Source organism: Oreochromis aureus, unplaced genomic scaffold (genome assembly GCF_013358895.1).
Source record: "Oreochromis aureus strain Israel breed Guangdong unplaced genomic scaffold, ZZ_aureus HiC_scaffold_60, whole genome shotgun sequence".
In the NCBI taxonomy this organism is placed as follows: Eukaryota; Metazoa; Chordata; class Actinopteri; order Cichliformes; family Cichlidae; genus Oreochromis; species Oreochromis aureus.
The window spans coordinates 55751-72648 of NW_024108958.1; the positions used below are offsets into that span (position 1 = coordinate 55751).

Below are 16898 nucleotides of genomic sequence, written 5' to 3' on the forward strand. Positions count from 1 at the left end.
CTGTTTTTCCCCCTTTTGGTTTTACAATGGTAATTAATGAGTCCCCCCCCCACCCATTCCCCCATTAAATTATTTTTAATAACTTAATTCATGCAACACTTAGACACTCGGGTTGCTCAGGTTACTTCTGAAGAAGGAACCACAGAGCCATCGCACTTAGAACTTATTTACAGTTAGTCCTTTTCAAGTACAATCCAATTCAGCAGGCAGTGATCATTCTAAAACAGTTACAAGCCAGATTACAGGCAGAATTAACCTATGAAAACAAAAAGCACAGACAAGCAAATCCTGAAAATGAAGATTTATATCAGACGTACTGCCTCAAATTAATCTATATTTCAGCCTATGCAGATAAGAGTTTTTACCTGCCAAGGAACCTATGTTGAGGCCAGCTCCGGCACTAGCAGCCAGAGACTGCAGGGCCCCTAAAGAAGCCATGGGGTTCACCGAGGAGTTGCCACCGGAGGTGGGGGAGGAGCCTGCTTGGGAAAAATTTACTTTTAATTATATAATAAGGGAAATGAACAATTTACCTTGCATTGTCATTAAAAGTACTATGAATAAGAACTGAAAATATCAAAATTAAAAGTAATTTCACAAATCTAATCACAAGGAAGATTTGACAAAGACAGGATTTATGTTTTAAGGGTTTTATTAGTTTTTATTAGTTTAATTTTTATTAGTCTTACAAGCAATTTAAATGATTTCATTACTACAGTCCGCTATATATTTACCTATGAATCACATCTAGCCAGCTCTGGTTCATGTTATGGTAGATTTAATATCATCATGTGTGTAAACATACATGTTTCCAGGCAGCCAGGCATTTTACAATAATTTCCATTAGGTCAAAATTACACCCTTGGAGGAAATAAATTGTCACAATGCTTTTTTCTTTTTATTCCCTGCACGCAATAAGTGTATAATGACCTACTTCTATTTTTGGAAAAGTCATGAAATTAGGTAGAGTTTTATATCGACAGCTACATTTTAAAATGCAAAGGGGTCCAAATAAGCCCATTGCCAATTCTAGTGTTAAACAAACCACTTGCTGTAATAAAGGTTTTGTTTTTTGGTTTTTTTTTAGTCTTGCTTTTTTTGGTTTTGGTTTTTGTCACATGACAAAGTGTTTCATATACAGTATACTTGTTGCCTGCTTTTCAAGCATATGAAAATGGCATTAACCTAAGTAGTTTTGGTGTTTCACCAAAACAAATCATCACGATTGTAATAAAATATTTTAAATCAGTATTTGTTTTACTTAAGTTTGCACACACCTTTGTTGAATTTTATTGCTCAAAAGCCCAAAAATAATCTTATCAAGTCAAAGGAGCTTGGAAAGAAAAAAAGGCATCTTTCCAAGCTCCTTAGACTACGATGACCTGGATGACTGAGAACCTTCACAGATAAAATCTTACCAAATTTTACTGGGTTTAGGTGAAGGTCATTGGCTCCAGTTCTCTAATACTACACAATACTATACTATACAATGCTCAAACACTGTACTTCTTGAGTTGTGTTTGGACTGCTGGACTATTGTATCTCCTTACCTAATTGAGCAGTTCTTGCATTAGGCCAGTAGTGGAACAGAAATGAATTTGCTGTAAAGCAAATGTGTTTAATATACAGTTTAAATCCTGGTGTTCAGTATTTTACATTATACTAGAGATGGCCTGATATGTAATTTCAGGTCCAAGAGCATATAAAGTTTTAAATTATGTGAAAGTATGCATTTATAGCCATCCAGTGATGGATCCATAGTATTGTTTTACCCAGTTAGTCAATATTCTTTCACCTGTGTTCACTAAGTTTTACAGTGGACACAGGTCAACCTCTGCTGCTCAACCCACAAATACATTTTTCTTACAAAGGTGGCACCATAAACAGGCTTTCCAGTGATATACGATTCATTTCCAACATTCATTGTCACAACAAAGAAATCAACCAAACATAAATTTCCTTAGTTTTGTTCTAAGTTTAGTAGTACAGACTCTTGGTTTTTACCTGAGCTTGTTAACGCACTTAGTGGGCTAGTAGATGTCGTCATGGCGCTAGAACCTGTAGGTGTGGCCTGTGTAGCAGTTGCTGCTACTGCTAAAGCAGCGAGGTTCTGCATAGCATTAAGACCTGACAGACACATGAATAGGCAAGTTCAAGTTCCCCAACAGAGATCATCGGTTATACAGATATAAGGCTGTATAACCGAATTCAACTTCCTCAATAAACAAAGGGATGAATCTAAACTCAAAATAATTGAATGAGATTATTATGTAGCCAGTAATATAGCTTTACATTTTTTGGATGTGTGTATAAGTACCTGAAACAGGGTGCAGGTTATTGAGTGCATTCCCTGTGGAGGCAGACTGATGCAGCAACTGTAAGTAGAGCTAAAGCAAGAAGAAAAATGGAAGATAACATTTAAATTTGTCAATTTGTTTTCTAATGGCTGTTACATTTTGGATAAATATACACTTACTGCTAAGTACTGTGGGCCTAAACTGTTGAGTCCAGTGAGATTACCCCACATGGAAGCAGCACTAAGTTGTTGCATCTGTTGCTGCAGCTGTTGAGCCATACGCTTCTGCTCCTTGTCCTTCTGAGTGTCTGCAAATTTCACTACAACTGGCGATGAACAACCCTGAACACAAACACAGGAAAACATTGTGCTCATGACAGGTTACTGGTTAAAACTATTAAACTGCAACTTTCAAATTCCAAGTAACGTAACCGAATAGTTAAAAAAAATCTCTTGCTTTTAATAATAATATACTGGGAAACCTTGAAACTATTTTTCCAGTGGAAACAACAGAATGCAGATATTCTAAAATCAAAATCACAGACAAAATCAAATTTGTTTTTTAGTGTGAACTTTACCTCCATGGTCTGGGACTGATGCATGGACTTGATAGCGGACTGGGCCATTTGTCTGGCTGTGAATGTCACAAACGCACAACCTGCAAAAAAGAAACTAAATATATCAATTTTGTTAACCTTTCAGTAAGACCACAATTATTTTTAACGAAATTCTTGATACACTTTTCCAGTTTACTGGTGTGAGAGGGAGAACTTGGTTTTGATTAAGATTCATTATTCATTTTCAAGAGGGGAAAAGTAATTTATCTGTAAAAACTATACAATTCAACCAGTAGGTCATCAGTTCCTGGCATTGGATAAAATAGTGATGATTATATCTTGTGGACATCTGCTTTTCCAGCCGATTGTACCGCTCAGTCTGTACACCTGACCCGACAGGGGAAGAAAAAAACCAAACAGAATTAAGGGTTGCAGATCTGGTGAACCACCGGTGCAAGAGTTAGGGTTAGGGGCTAATCTAGAGATTCTAACATTAAGGCTACAGTTAGATTTTCCTATTTCAGTGCAGCTAACCAAATAATGAAAGAACTGCATTGAAACAGACAGTGAAAGTGGACAGTGTATCTTTTATTTCTTTTTTTAAAGTACAAAAGTGATACCTTAGGCTGCTTTTTAGTTGTAGTGTCCTTGTGTTCCACTGGGTTCTGTGACTAGTTAGCTCACCTAAGTAATGTAAGTCTATTAGCAGGGACCAACTAACCCAGTCACATCACTTTTTGACACTAAACATGGTTTAAGAACAGATCTCCATGATGTAAATTATCCTTATTTATAGTATTTTTCGCCTTCTAAAATTTTTGTGGTATTCGAAACAACATTTTTCTTCACTTCTATCATGGTTCTTTAAAGCTGTTAAAGAGCAGGGCATTTTACTGAATTGATAATCAATGTTGTCTCTTTAGAATCAAACCTGCAATAAAAAAAGTATGGGCTTTCAGCTCTTGAGGGCATCTTCTGGTGATAAGATCAGTCTTTAATCTTAGTCACTTTTTACATCATCCCAGTTTAGTTGTCTATAAACCTCTGGACATATAGAACTGCTTGGTTTGCAATTGCACAGAGCTTCCACATTTTGGCTTGCGACCAACTGGTTTTAGCCCATACCAGGCATTTACAATACCGTGCCATCCCTATTCTTTTTATTTGCATATGTTTCAATACATTTAATACAAACATTTTAACATGTTTTTAAGTTAGTAGGACTATGACCACCTTTATTCCTCAAGTCAGTCTAAATTGTCTTATTCAGCTCTCTTATACTTTCTTACAGTACTTTCTTCAGGAATAGTTCTCCAGGCTTCTTGAAGGATATTCAAGGCTGTTCTTCTCTTACTGCTTCAATAATGCTGAAGTCTGGGCTCTGGGGCGGCCAATCAATGACAGATAGTGTTCCGCTGTGTGTTTTTGTATATGGGTATAATCTTAATCCATTGGTGTTGTGTTTGGGATCCCTGTCCTGCTGAAAAGGGAAGCTGTTCTCATAGGTTTCCAGATGGTATTGCATGTTGAATCAAAATTTCCTTCTTTTTTTTTTTTTTTAATGTGATCATAATTCCCTACTGTTGACAAGATTCTCAACACGACTGACTGACCTGCAGCCCTTTACGAGCTCTTTATATTGCCAAGACCTGGATGATTTTACCTCTCCTGACCTCTTACATATCATATTGACAATTGAACCGAAATTTTGGGGTTTGGATTGAGTCTGATGGAGTTACACTCCATGTGACCCATCCCAGTTCTTGTGTTATCTGGCATACATGAGCCTTTTTCCATACATGATGAAGCTTCATTTTGATTGATCTCCAGTCAAAGGGCTATCGGGTCCTGTGTCAAACTTTCACAGCTTGTTTGAGGCTGGAGCCCAGGCCAACTGTTATAAGGTGACAGGTGAGGTACACCCCAGAACAGTGGATTGGACTGGCTAATACAGAGAAAGACAAGCATTCATTAAGACCTACAGGAATTTAAAGCCCCAACTGCGGGAAGAACCAGGCCATGCAACTAGTAAACAGAAAGGGCACAACTAACCAGAAGATTCAAACCCAGGTCATTTTTGCTGCGAGTCGACAGCGCTAATCACAACAACACTGTGCTTTTGGTCGAAACAGCATCACACTGCAAAAAGCAAACCATTATTCTGGATAGCAATAAGTCAAAGACGGGGGGAAAAAAAAAAAAAAAAAAAGTTGGGCCTAGCTTTGGGGTCAAATAAATTAAGCCAATTTGGAAGTGCCACAAGCCTGCTTTGTATCTGAGGGTCACCAGATTGTGATAGTCATGACTACAAAAAGACTTCCGGTCCTACAGAAGTCTATGGGAAAACAGTTTTCTATCTTGACCTTTGTAAACACTTTGGTCATGAGTAAATGGGCTCAGTCATTTGTTCTGGGTGATACTGAATAAAACAAATTGAGTCTATTGTTTAAGTTTTGCTCAGATCATGTTTCGAAATTGCAGATTATCTGTAGAACTGAACAGTTTGGCCTAACGCATTGTCAGTCACAAGTCATTAGCTAATGAGCACATGGTTTCATAGTCAGAGCTGCCCTTCCTTGGTTTTTTGCAACGGTGGAAACGCTCATCTCAAGGCTACAAATCAGGATTTCAGAAACCAATTAGCTTTACTTGACCTCCAATGTACCGTATTTTCCGCACTATAAAGCGCACTTAAAATCCTTTTATTTTCTCAAAAAAATCGACAGTGCGCCTTATAATCCGGTGTGCCTTATGTATGAATTCTGGTTGTGCTTTTACTGACCTCAAAATGATTTTATGTGGTACATTGTGCTCAAAAAATCTGTCAATTTTTTTTTATATACTTTTTATTTTGTACTTTTTCCAAGTTTATAGAACATACAAACAAAAATAAAAGAAAAAGAGAGGGAACACAAAAGGAACAGAATGAACAAAATGAAAGAATCTGTGGGGCAAAAAAAAATTAAAAAAAGGCAGATTACACATTATGTTGCCAGATCACACATCATATTCAGATATCTCACAGAATTCCCTTATCTCATTCTCAGAGAGGCAAAACAACACATATGTAAACATAACTGTCGCAGCCAGATCCGGGGAAACCCAACATCTGTCTAAATACTCTTCCGACAAACAAAATTACACACCCAAGAATTCCCAAAAGTCAGTAGGACTCCCTCAAACTCCCAAGCCCATGACAAGACCCTGTAACCAATTTCATTCAAAACACTCAATTCTCAGGGAGGAACTCCTGCCAGCCAGGGTATGCCCAAAGTAATGTCCAGTCGGCCCCATTCCCACCATCACCATCCACCCCGCCCCTCACATCCACAGAAAGACAGCCAGACGGAACCCGTTGTCTAGTCCTCTCCCAGACAGGTCCAGTTCCACCTACAGTCAAAGCAACTTTGACCGCAGATGCGAAAAGCACAAAGCCCCAGTCTCTCAGAGTCCAGCCATCCACCTGCGCCTCAAATGTTCAAAAACAGAAGCAGTTCGAATTCGAGAAACCATTCCAGCGAAGAAGGGTCCGTGCCTTATGGGGTTGGGTAGGTCTTGTAGGATATCCATTTTGTCCAATGTTTTTGGAATTTGTCAGTTTTCAATCTCAAAGAGTAGGTCATTTTCTCCATTATATTTCCTCTATTACATCAGTCCATTTTTTTCAATTTTAAGTAGTCACTTTTCAGCCAGTTTCTTGTTATTACCTTTTTGCTCGTCAGCAACATAATTTTAAACAAGTAACATTCCTCCTTTCTTACATTTTCCAAATAGTCTAAAATACAGTACTCGTGCCTCGCATGGCACATCATACCCAAATACTTTCTTCATTGTTACCCCAATACTTTCCCAATGAGATTTGACATTTTTGCACTTCCAAAACACATGAGAAAGATTGGCGTCCCAGGCTCCACATAGTCTCCAGCATTGTTGGGGTGTTTTCAGCTGCTTGCTTTTGATATAAAGAGTGATAAAAAAACCTAATTACATTTTTCCAACCATATTCTCTTCATTGTCTAGAGCTAGTGGAATTATGCTGTGAAAGACATATGGATCGCCAATCATCCTCTGACAACTCAAGATGTAATTCAGATTCCTACTTTTGTTTAATATATAATGTTTCAAATTTCGCAGACCATTATATAATTTTGATAAAATTTTCGATGGAAGATTTTTATACGCACCTGATATTATTTCTGTTATCTGGCTACGTTCCCTCAGGGCCTTCTTCCTGATTTCTGTATTATAAAAGTGTCTTAATTGGACATACCTAAACAAGTCTGATTTATCCAGTCCAAACTGTCTCTGTGGTTTGTAAAAAGATTTGAATATTTTCCCATCTATTAATGTGCACATTGCCATAATTCCTTTATTAACCCATCCTAAAAATGTACTATCCCATTGGCTACTTCAGAATTTTTGAGAATATGCAGGCCAAATCAACAGTTTGCAGTCTTCTTCAATTCTACGCTTCGTCACTATAACCCAACAGAGTTTAATAGTGAATTCAGTAATAGGAGTTGTGTGTGTAGACTGTATAGTTTTTTCTCCCAATATTGCTTGTGGTTGACATGATGAACAATAATTTATTTCAATATGTTTCCATTTTTAGTTGTAGTCTGGTGAGCACCAGTATACAATATATCTCAGCTGGGCTGCATAAAAGTATTCCTTGAAGTTTGGGAGGGCGAGTCCTCTTTCTTTTCCTAGTTGGAGTGTTTTAAATCTCTTGGCTTTGTCCCTTTCCAAATAAATCTGCTCACTAGTTTATCCCATTTGCCAAATTGTACGTCTGGTATATAGACTGGAGATCCATGACATGTGGTGCCCATTTAGTGAAATCTTTTTGAATCGCGTCGCTAATCTTTCCATAATTTTCCTCATATAATGTGCCTAATTCACTGGTTAGATAGACACCTAAATATTTGATCTTATTTGAGTCCCATTTTAGTTTGTATTTCTTCTGGATTGAATCTCTGGGGGAATAGCTCTCTGCCCCGGGGAAGTAGTTTGCTCTTGTCGAGAGAATGAGACCCATTTCCACTCTCGACACTTTTTAAACAGCGCATCCTCCTCAGTCGCTGCCGGGATCCGCACGTCGTATCCCCGCCTCTGCAGCTCCAGAGCCACATCGCCTGGATCGGCATACTCGTATATGGAGTTTGGAAGTGCACGCCCGCGTCCTTTAATGTCTGTTTGACTTCTCTGTATTGTTTCTGCTTTTGTACAGTATCTGATGCATAATCATGATCAAAATAGATCATCTTGCCATTCACCTGGACTTGCTTCTTCTTCCAAGCTTCTCGGAGTACGAGTTCTTTTGTTATGAATTCCTGGAAATTAACAAAGATCAGTCGCGGGGGGTCTCCAGGGCGAGGTTTCTGTGCGGGGCCACGGTGGATCTTCAGCTCCAGCCCGTCTGGCATAGGTAATTGTGCTGAAGCAACCCCGTAACAAAGTCTTGGACACAATTCCCCTCAGCACCATCTTCCACTCCAAACATGCATATATTGTTTTTGCAGGATCTTGATTCTAGATCTGCCAGCTTGTTTCGGATCAATTTCTGTTCTTTTAGGCTTTGGGAGAGCGCTTCGGTTAGCTCCAGTGTCATGTCTTCTATGTTTTGCACTCGGTCCTCCGCGTCCCCCACTCTCTCCGTCAGAGCTTTTATGTCCTCCTTTATCCTGTCGAGTTTGCCACCCAGTTCTGCTGTAGCATGCTAATGTCTTTTCTCTGTCCTTCGTCATCTTGTTTCATTTCTGATTTCAATGTTCGATACCCTTTAGTAGCTCACCAGCCAAATCCCTAGCTATGCAAATGGGGCTCATGCTAGCTTGTCCTGTCGCGTTGCTAGCATTAATTTTTGCGGAGGAAGTGGCTTTATCCTGTCCCTTTGGCATTTTGAGTTCCCTTTGCGTCACCAGCTGCATTCGTCTTGCCCAGTTGAATTGTTTTCTAATGAGTTTTGGTGTTTTTCTATCAAGATTGTGGGGCGCAGCCACCGAATACGTCCACTCACTACGCCATGACACCGGAAGCCATCAAAAAAAAATTTAATATGACTTTGGTAAACTACGAAGCCGCACCGCTTGAAGGATTGTCGGAGGATTACGGCTACCGTAATCAAGAGCCTCGCAGAGTAATCTGGGTCCAAAACTCAGTTCGCTTCAAAGTCAAATACTGTGGCATCACTGAGAGTTAACAACTGTCTAACTTCTTTCATCTTTAATAAAATGATCAGCGTTGCTGCTTTACCAGGTGTAATAATTAAGTTTAATATCCAGACATCCATGAAAACAGAATTTATTAAATTTAACGGATTTAGAAGTTTACAGGAAGTTAGCTCTCTAGTTCCTACCTAAACATGATATACGATGTTCTGATTGAGAGATTTCTGAAAAAATTTAAACGTACAGCTCTGCTATCACTTCCAACCTCAATGAAGATAGAAAACTAAACAGGAGTGACATTTGTAGGGTTACTGAAGTTGGACTAGCTGGTATATAATGATATGCTACATGATCACTAGCAACACAGCTATGTTAGCATAACATAAACACAGTGAAGCTGGAGGAACTTTTTTCCACTCTAAAAAAGTTAACGTGAGGGTTCCCAATGGTTAGGGACAAGTGTAATCGCATGGCAGGATGCTGTAAACGGACCAAACTTTTTTGTTCATTCAGTCAGCTGGTTTCGGAGCGGGAGGTAAGTGACGGAAGTGATGGACAAGGTAAGCGACTCATGTTGTAACTGACGTCAGACGCCGGAGATTTTGGCGGAAAATTAAAGCGAATGGAAAATTAGATTTGAACAAATTCCTTTAAGCTTCAGTATTACCAAATACACTTATCAATTGTCTTATAACCAACAACATTTGTCTAACTCATCTCCAACACCCTGGAGAACAACGGGGAGAGTTTAGAGACTCTCCAAGATTACATTGATCAGTGCTTCCAGGATCTCGTGATGAAGAAGGCCCAGAGAGCAGCTTCCCCGGCCAAATCTGAGACGCCGTCGTCGAAAAGACTTCGCCCGGCAGATTCCCCCGGCACAACATCGCCAGCCGGCAAAGATATTGTCGACATCCTGGAGTCAATCGACCAACGATTGTCCAGTTTCGATGCAAGGCTGTCCTTGGTGGAGATTCTTCACCGGGAATTTAAATCCTTGCGAGAATCCCTGGAGTTCAGCCAGCAGCAGGTGGAAACGCTCGCTGCTGAAAATGCCATGCTAAGGGAGTCGGTGAAATGTCTCACAGACAATGTTACTCGGCTAAATAGAGAAAATAAAAAAAGAAAAGAAACAGTTATTGATCTACAAGCTCGTGGCATGCGTGATAATCTGGTATTTTCTGGTATTCCAGAAGCCGCTGGAGAGGACGCAGAGACTACGGTAAAAAGCTTCATCAAAACCCACCTGAAGCTGCCGGAGGACACGGTGAAGAACATCGTCTTTGATAGGGTACATCGCCTCGGTCCCATGCGGGCTGCGGCCGGGAGACCACATCCTATTGTGGCCAAATTTGGCCACTGCAAACAAAAGGAACATGTGAAAAGCCGCGGCAGGGAATTAAAAGGAACGGACTTCAGCGTGAATGACCAGTTCCCCAAAGAGATCCTGGAACGACGCAGGGTCCTCTTCCCAATCCGACGCGGCTTCATCCAGAAGGGCTCCCGCGCTGTCATCGCTGTGGACCAGCTGTACGTGGACGGACAGCTCCACCGCGACCCCGACATCACTCCGTGGCTGTATTAACTTCACACCAGATAAGAATCCGCTACACCCTTTCCCTATCCACTCACACTAACTTGCATTAACATCTGTTTAACTTACCAGTATCAAATCGCATCTTAAGTGTGATATCATAGCAGAATTAACACCGTCACTCTCCATCAATGGTTTGATTGGAATGTTTCCGGTTTCTTTTTCCTTCTCGTTTTTTTTTTCCTCTCTTTTCCCCCGTCTTGTTTTTATGCTGCTCACCCTTGTCCTTGGTTTCTTTCTTTCTTTCTTTTTTCTTTCACTGCTTCAATCACCTGCTTCCACACTCATCCACAAACAACATCCTTTATTTCGACACATACGCACAGCACGATCACGCACAGTCATGCGCTCAGCGGCAGCACATTTACATCAGTCAGACAGCGCACACAGACGTATAGGATACACACACTTAAGCCAAGCGTACTCATATTAGTAAATATGCACACACATAGACTCAGGGAGCATCTCGCCACACATTTTTTCTCTCTCCCCCTCTCTTTATTTATGAACAAGTGATGTATTCTCTCCACCTGTCTAAGCAACACACACAGCATACACCCCTAGTTATACACAGACATCTATGGGTGCACTAAGGTTCATTACATGGAATATAAATGGAGCTGGCTCCAGAGAAAAGAGGTTAAAAATATTTAACCAACTCAAAAAACTACAGGCAGATGTTGTCCTTTTACAAGAGACCCACAGACCTCTTAGATGTTCGAATGAACTTAAAACACCTGAGTTTCCTAATGTGTTCTCAGCTTGTTATAATTCTAGACAAAGGGGAGTAGCAATTCTAATACATAAAAACATTAATTTCACAGTACTTGATACAGTTATAGATCCAGAGGGCAGATTCTTAATCATTAAACTATCTATACTTGACAAAAAGCTATGTATTGTAAGTATATATGGTCCAAATGTTGATGATCCCTCATTCTCTCACGGTTTTTTCAGTGCACTTTCTGAATACTTAGATGGCACACTTGTTCTTGGAGGCGACCTCAACCTTGGACTAAATGAAGAAATGGATAGGCTCAATACAGCAGGAACTCAGCGTAATTGGCAATCCACAAATATAATCAAACAGTATATGAGCGACTTTGGTCTTTGCGATGCATGGCGCTCCCTTCACCCCACCAGTAAGGAATATACTTTTTTCTCACATGTCCATCACTCCTACTCTCGTCTGGATTATTTTTTGGTCAGCAGCTCACAGCTGAGCGACATTTCAGACACTGAGATTCACCCTATAGCTATCAGCGATCATGCTCCAGTATCTTTAACACTAATGCACAAGAATAATACTACGCCAATTAAAAACTGGAGATTTAATACAGCACTACTTAAAGACGAAGACTTTATTAAATATTTTAAAAAAGAGTGGACTTCATATTTAGACTATAATGACACTCCCAGAACATCAGCTTCTGTTCTATGGGAAGCAGGGAAAGCTGTGATGAGAGGTAAAATAATTTCTTTCTCATCACATAAAAAGAAAAAAGGAAACAAAAATATTCAGAAATTAGAAAAAACCATCAAATCACTAGAAGAAGCCTACGCGTCCCACCAAGATCAGGAAACATTGAACAAAATACGCAAAACAAAACTAGAATTAAATGAGATGATAAAGAAACAAAATTCTTAGTACAAAGACTACACTTACAAAATTATGAACATGGTAATAAATCCGGTCAATTTCTAGCAAACCAGCTAAAAATAAATGAAGAAAAAACAACTACAGGGAGTGCAGAATTATTAGGCAAGTTGTATTTTTGAGGAATAATTTTATTATTGAACAACAACCATGTTCTCAATGAACCCAAAAAACTCATTAATATCAAAGCTGAATGTTTTTGGAAGTAGTTTTAGTTTGTTTTAGTTTTAGCTATTTTAGGGGATATCTGTGTGTGCAGGTGACTATTACTGTGCATAATTATTAGGCAACTTAACAAAAAACAAATATATACCCATTTCAATTATTTATTTTTACCAGTGAAACCAATATAACATCTCCACATTCACAAATATACATTTCTGACTGACACAAGCTCATCTTTGATGATACCAGCCCAAACCAGTACTCCACCTCCACCTTGCTGGCGTCTGAGTCGGACTGGAGCTCTCTGCCCTTTACCAATCCAGCCACGGGCCCATCCATCTGGCCCATCAAGACTCACTCTCATTTCATCAGTCCATAAAACCTTAGAAAAATCAGTCTTGAGATATTTCTTGGCCCAGTCTTGACGTTTCAGCTTGTGTGTCTTGTTCAGTGGTGGTCGTCTTTCAGCCTTTCTTACCTTGGCCATGTCTCTGAGTATTGCACACCTTGAGCTTTTGGGCACTCCAGTGATGTTGCAGCTCTGAAATATGGCCAAACTGGTGGCAAGTGGCATCTTGGCAGCTGCACGCTTGACTTTTCTCAGTTCATGGGCAGTTATTTTGCGCCTTGGTTTTTCCACACGCTTCTTGCGACCCTGTTGACTATTTTGAATGAAACGCTTGACTGTTCGATGATCACGCTTCAGAAGCTTTGCAATTTTAAGACTGCTGCATCCCTCTGCAAGATATCTCACTATTTTTGACTTTTCTGAGCCTGTCAAGTCCTTCTTTTGACCCATTTTGCCAAAGGAAAGGAAGTTGCCTAATAGTTATGCACACCTGATATAGGGTGTTGATGTCATTAGACCACACCCCTTCTCATTACAGAGATGCACATCACCTAATATGCTTAATTGGTAGTAGGCTTTCGAGCCTATACAGCTTGGAGTAAGACAACATGCATGAAGAGGATGATGTGGACAAAATACTTATTTGCCTAATAATTCTGCACTTCCTGTATATGTGCTGTTCAAGATTCATCTGGGAACACAATATATGAACCGAAACAAATAAACAACATTTTCAGGGATTTCTATAAAACGTTGTATTCACCACAAATAAACCCATCTAAAAAGGAAATTGATCAGTTTTTGGACAACATAACTCTTCCAAAATTATTAGACACTCAAGCAATGGCACTGGATTCGCCACTGACATCAGGTGAACTCCAGGAAGCCATGATAAGTATGCCCAATAATAAGGCTCCAGGTCCAGATGGCTTTCCTGCCGAATTCTACAAAGAATTCTGGACGATTCTAGCAACAGTTTTTTACAGAACGTTGTTGGAAATCAAAGAAAAGGGCAGACTTCCATCAAATATGAATTCTGCAAACATTAATCTCCTGCTAAAACCAGGCAAAGACCCTGTATATCCCTCAAGCTATCGTCCAATATCCCTTATAAATGTAGACCTTAAAATAATCTGCAAAGCTCTCTCAAAGAGAGTAGAGAAAATAACCCCCCTCTTAATTCATCCTGACCAAACTGGTTTCATAAAAGGTAGGCACTCATCAACAAATACACGTAGATTACTTAATCTGATAGACTACTCATACAGTAAAAACCTTGAAACTACAATATTTTCTTTAGATGCAGAAAAAGCATTTGACAGAGTTAACTGGAAATTTCTATTTGCAACTTTACACAAATTTGGTTTTGGATCCTCTTTCATTAACTAAAAAATATTATTACTAAAAAATATTATATAATTCGCCAACAGCTTGTGTCAGAACAAATGACCAGACATCCTCCAGCTTCTGTCTCCTGAGGGGCACCAGGCAGGGATGCCCACTCTCCCCTTCACTGTTTGCAATTTTTATTGAACCACTAGCAGCAGCAATTAGACAGAATTCAGTAATTAAGGGCATAAAATGCAAGAACATGGAACATAAAATCAGCCTTTATGCAGATGATGTGTTACTTTTTCTCCAAAATTCACAAACCAATATCTCTGGGGTGATTGAATTGATAAACTCTTTTGCAAGAATATCAGATTGCTCAATTCACTGGTCAAAATCTACAGTCCTTCCGATTAATTGCTCCTTCCATAATTCTTCTTCTACACCACTGCAATCGGGAAATATAAAATATTTAGGTATTAATGTTTCTCCCAAGCTTGCAGATCTAACTAAATTAAACCATATCCGACTTTTAAAGTAGAAGGTGATCTGGCTAGGTGGAAATGCCTACCCATATCACTTATGGGAAGGGTTGCCGCTATAAAAATGATGGTCTTACCAAAAATAAATTATTTATTCTCAATGATCCCAACTAAACCACCACAAGATTGGTTCAGATCTCTAGATTCATGTATGTCCAAATTCCTTTGGAAAAATAAACCCCCACGTATAAGCTTAAAAACACTACAAAAGACCAAGGATAAAGGAGGATTAGAACTACCTAACTTTCAGCACTACTTCTTAGCCAACAGGCTTCAGTTTATCTCAGGATGGCTAAAACATACCCTCTTAGACGAACCTTGGCTAGATGTAGAACAAGCACTTTGAAATAATCTAGAGATTTCAGATCTACCATTTATCAGCTCAAACATCCAACGACATGAATGCTTCAAAAGCAGCAGCATCAGCTCTTCTCTGACAGCATGGTGGGAGTTTCTAAAATTGACGGAGTCTTCATTAATCCCATGCAAACGTACACCTATCTGGAACAACCCTGACATATTACAAAACAATAATATGATAAACTTTTCAGATTGGAGTGGTAAAGGAATCAAATATTTAGAACATGTACTAGAAGGAACAGAATTTATTTCATTTGACAGACTAGTTACACAATATGGGATCAACAAGAAAAGATTTTCAGAATATCAACAAATTAAATCCATAGTAAAAAAGAAATTTAAACCGGGTCAAGTTGAACTACAAACACCACCAAGTGTGGTTCAGTTTCTTACTCTTAAAACCCCCAAATTACTATCCAAAATATACAGAATGCTTTCTAAAACAGATGAATCAATATCACTTCCTCCTGCAAAATGGGAAGCGGATTTATCAGTTAACTTAGACCAAAACTTCTGGTCTCAGATTTGCTTAAAAACCTTTCATCTAATTAGAAATCCCAGTCTTCAATTAATTCAATACAAAATACTACATAGAGTGCACTATACAGATCATCAGATGTTCAAGATCGGCTTTACATCTACCAACAACTGCTCACACTGCCAAACCAATTCACCCGACAATTATATCCACGCTCTTTGGTTCTGTCCACCAGTTCAGAAGTTTTGGCGCAAGATATGTGAGGACTTATCAAAGTGTCTGAAATGTAACATTCCAACTTCCCCTTTAGTGTGTTTGTTGGGTAGCTTAGATAATGTCACTACAGAAAAGAATAAGCCCATATGGTTTTCACTGCCCTATGCATAGCCAAGAAAACAGTCCTCATGAACTGGAAAAATAAAAATAATTTCTATATTGGTTAGAATTAAGATTATCTATTAGATTACATTAGTCTTGATACAGCCTCTGCCACCACATCAGATCAATTGCTCTGGGCTCCTTTGATCAGCTCCATCACCTAGTGGGGGTGGGGGGTCATAGTTTGGTCCCACCTTCGCTGTTGTGATTGGTGTGGGGGTAGGGACAGGCTTAGGGCGTCGGGGAGTTCCCCAGGAGCATCTTCCTTGGGGGGCTCAACCCGGGGTAGCGGTCATGGCCTATTAAGGGTTCTGTTGGCTCTTAGGTGACGGTTTCCTCGTGGCTGCGTGCAGCGGGGCTAGGGGAGGGTCTGTGCTGACGGACGTGGGTTACTGACCTGGTAGCCTGGCTGCCCCTGGGTGGGTCCGGGACGGGCGTGAGGTTCTGGGGGCGCTCCGTCTCTGGGCTGGGGCCCTGGCCGGGCCTCGGGGGCTTGGGTCCTGGTTGGTGTGTTGCCAGGGTTGTGGGCGGGTGGGTGTATGGGGGCCCATCCCTGGCGCGGGGTGCCGCCAGTGCATCGAGCCACCTGGGGGGCTCTTCAACTGGTGGGGGAGGTTGTTACATCTTGCAGGAGCTCTCCTCTCTTCAGGAACTCACTCTGCAGGAGGGGGAGATACAGGAGAGGTGGAGGAAGATCTCACCCTGGGCGTCTATTATCTTGTGTAGTCTGGAAGATGAGTGGATGACGGGGTGGGTGCAGTTTTCTCTGTGGTGGGGTCGGGTGGGCTGTCCCGGGCGGCGCTGCTGCACTGGGCCCCGGTCCGGATGGGCCTGGGCCCCCTTTCCCTGGCGGGTTGCAGAGTATGGGGGTGCCTACTGGGGTCAGCGGGGGAGCTGGCCCCAGGGAGGGGGTCACTTGCCCCTCCCTTCCTTCCCTCCCCATCTCCAGCTGCCTCCCTCTTCCCGCTCCACCACAATCACCCGTACATGCAGGGCCTTGGGGTAAAGGTGTGTCACCAGGGT

General features: G+C 40.5%; 1 protein-coding gene across 5 annotated transcripts in view; it reads right to left on the reverse strand.

Moving 5' to 3' along the window:
* celf1 (cugbp, Elav-like family member 1) overlaps positions 1–16898 on the reverse strand; it is a 150271-nt gene that overhangs the window by 18103 nt on the left and 115270 nt on the right. For 4 of the 5 annotated variants that reach the window (XM_039607849.1, XM_039607848.1, XM_039607851.1 and 1 more), the window contains 5 exons: positions 2875–2954; positions 2477–2638; positions 2318–2387; positions 2005–2127; positions 366–482 (listed from right to left, as the gene is read on the reverse strand). In XM_039607849.1, the coding sequence (XP_039463783.1) occupies positions 366–482; positions 2005–2127; positions 2318–2387; positions 2477–2638; positions 2875–2954 (552 nt within the window). The remainder of the gene's footprint in view (positions 1–365; positions 483–2004; positions 2128–2317; positions 2388–2476; positions 2639–2874; positions 2955–16898) is intronic. The other variant, XM_039607850.1, reaches the window with a different exon arrangement.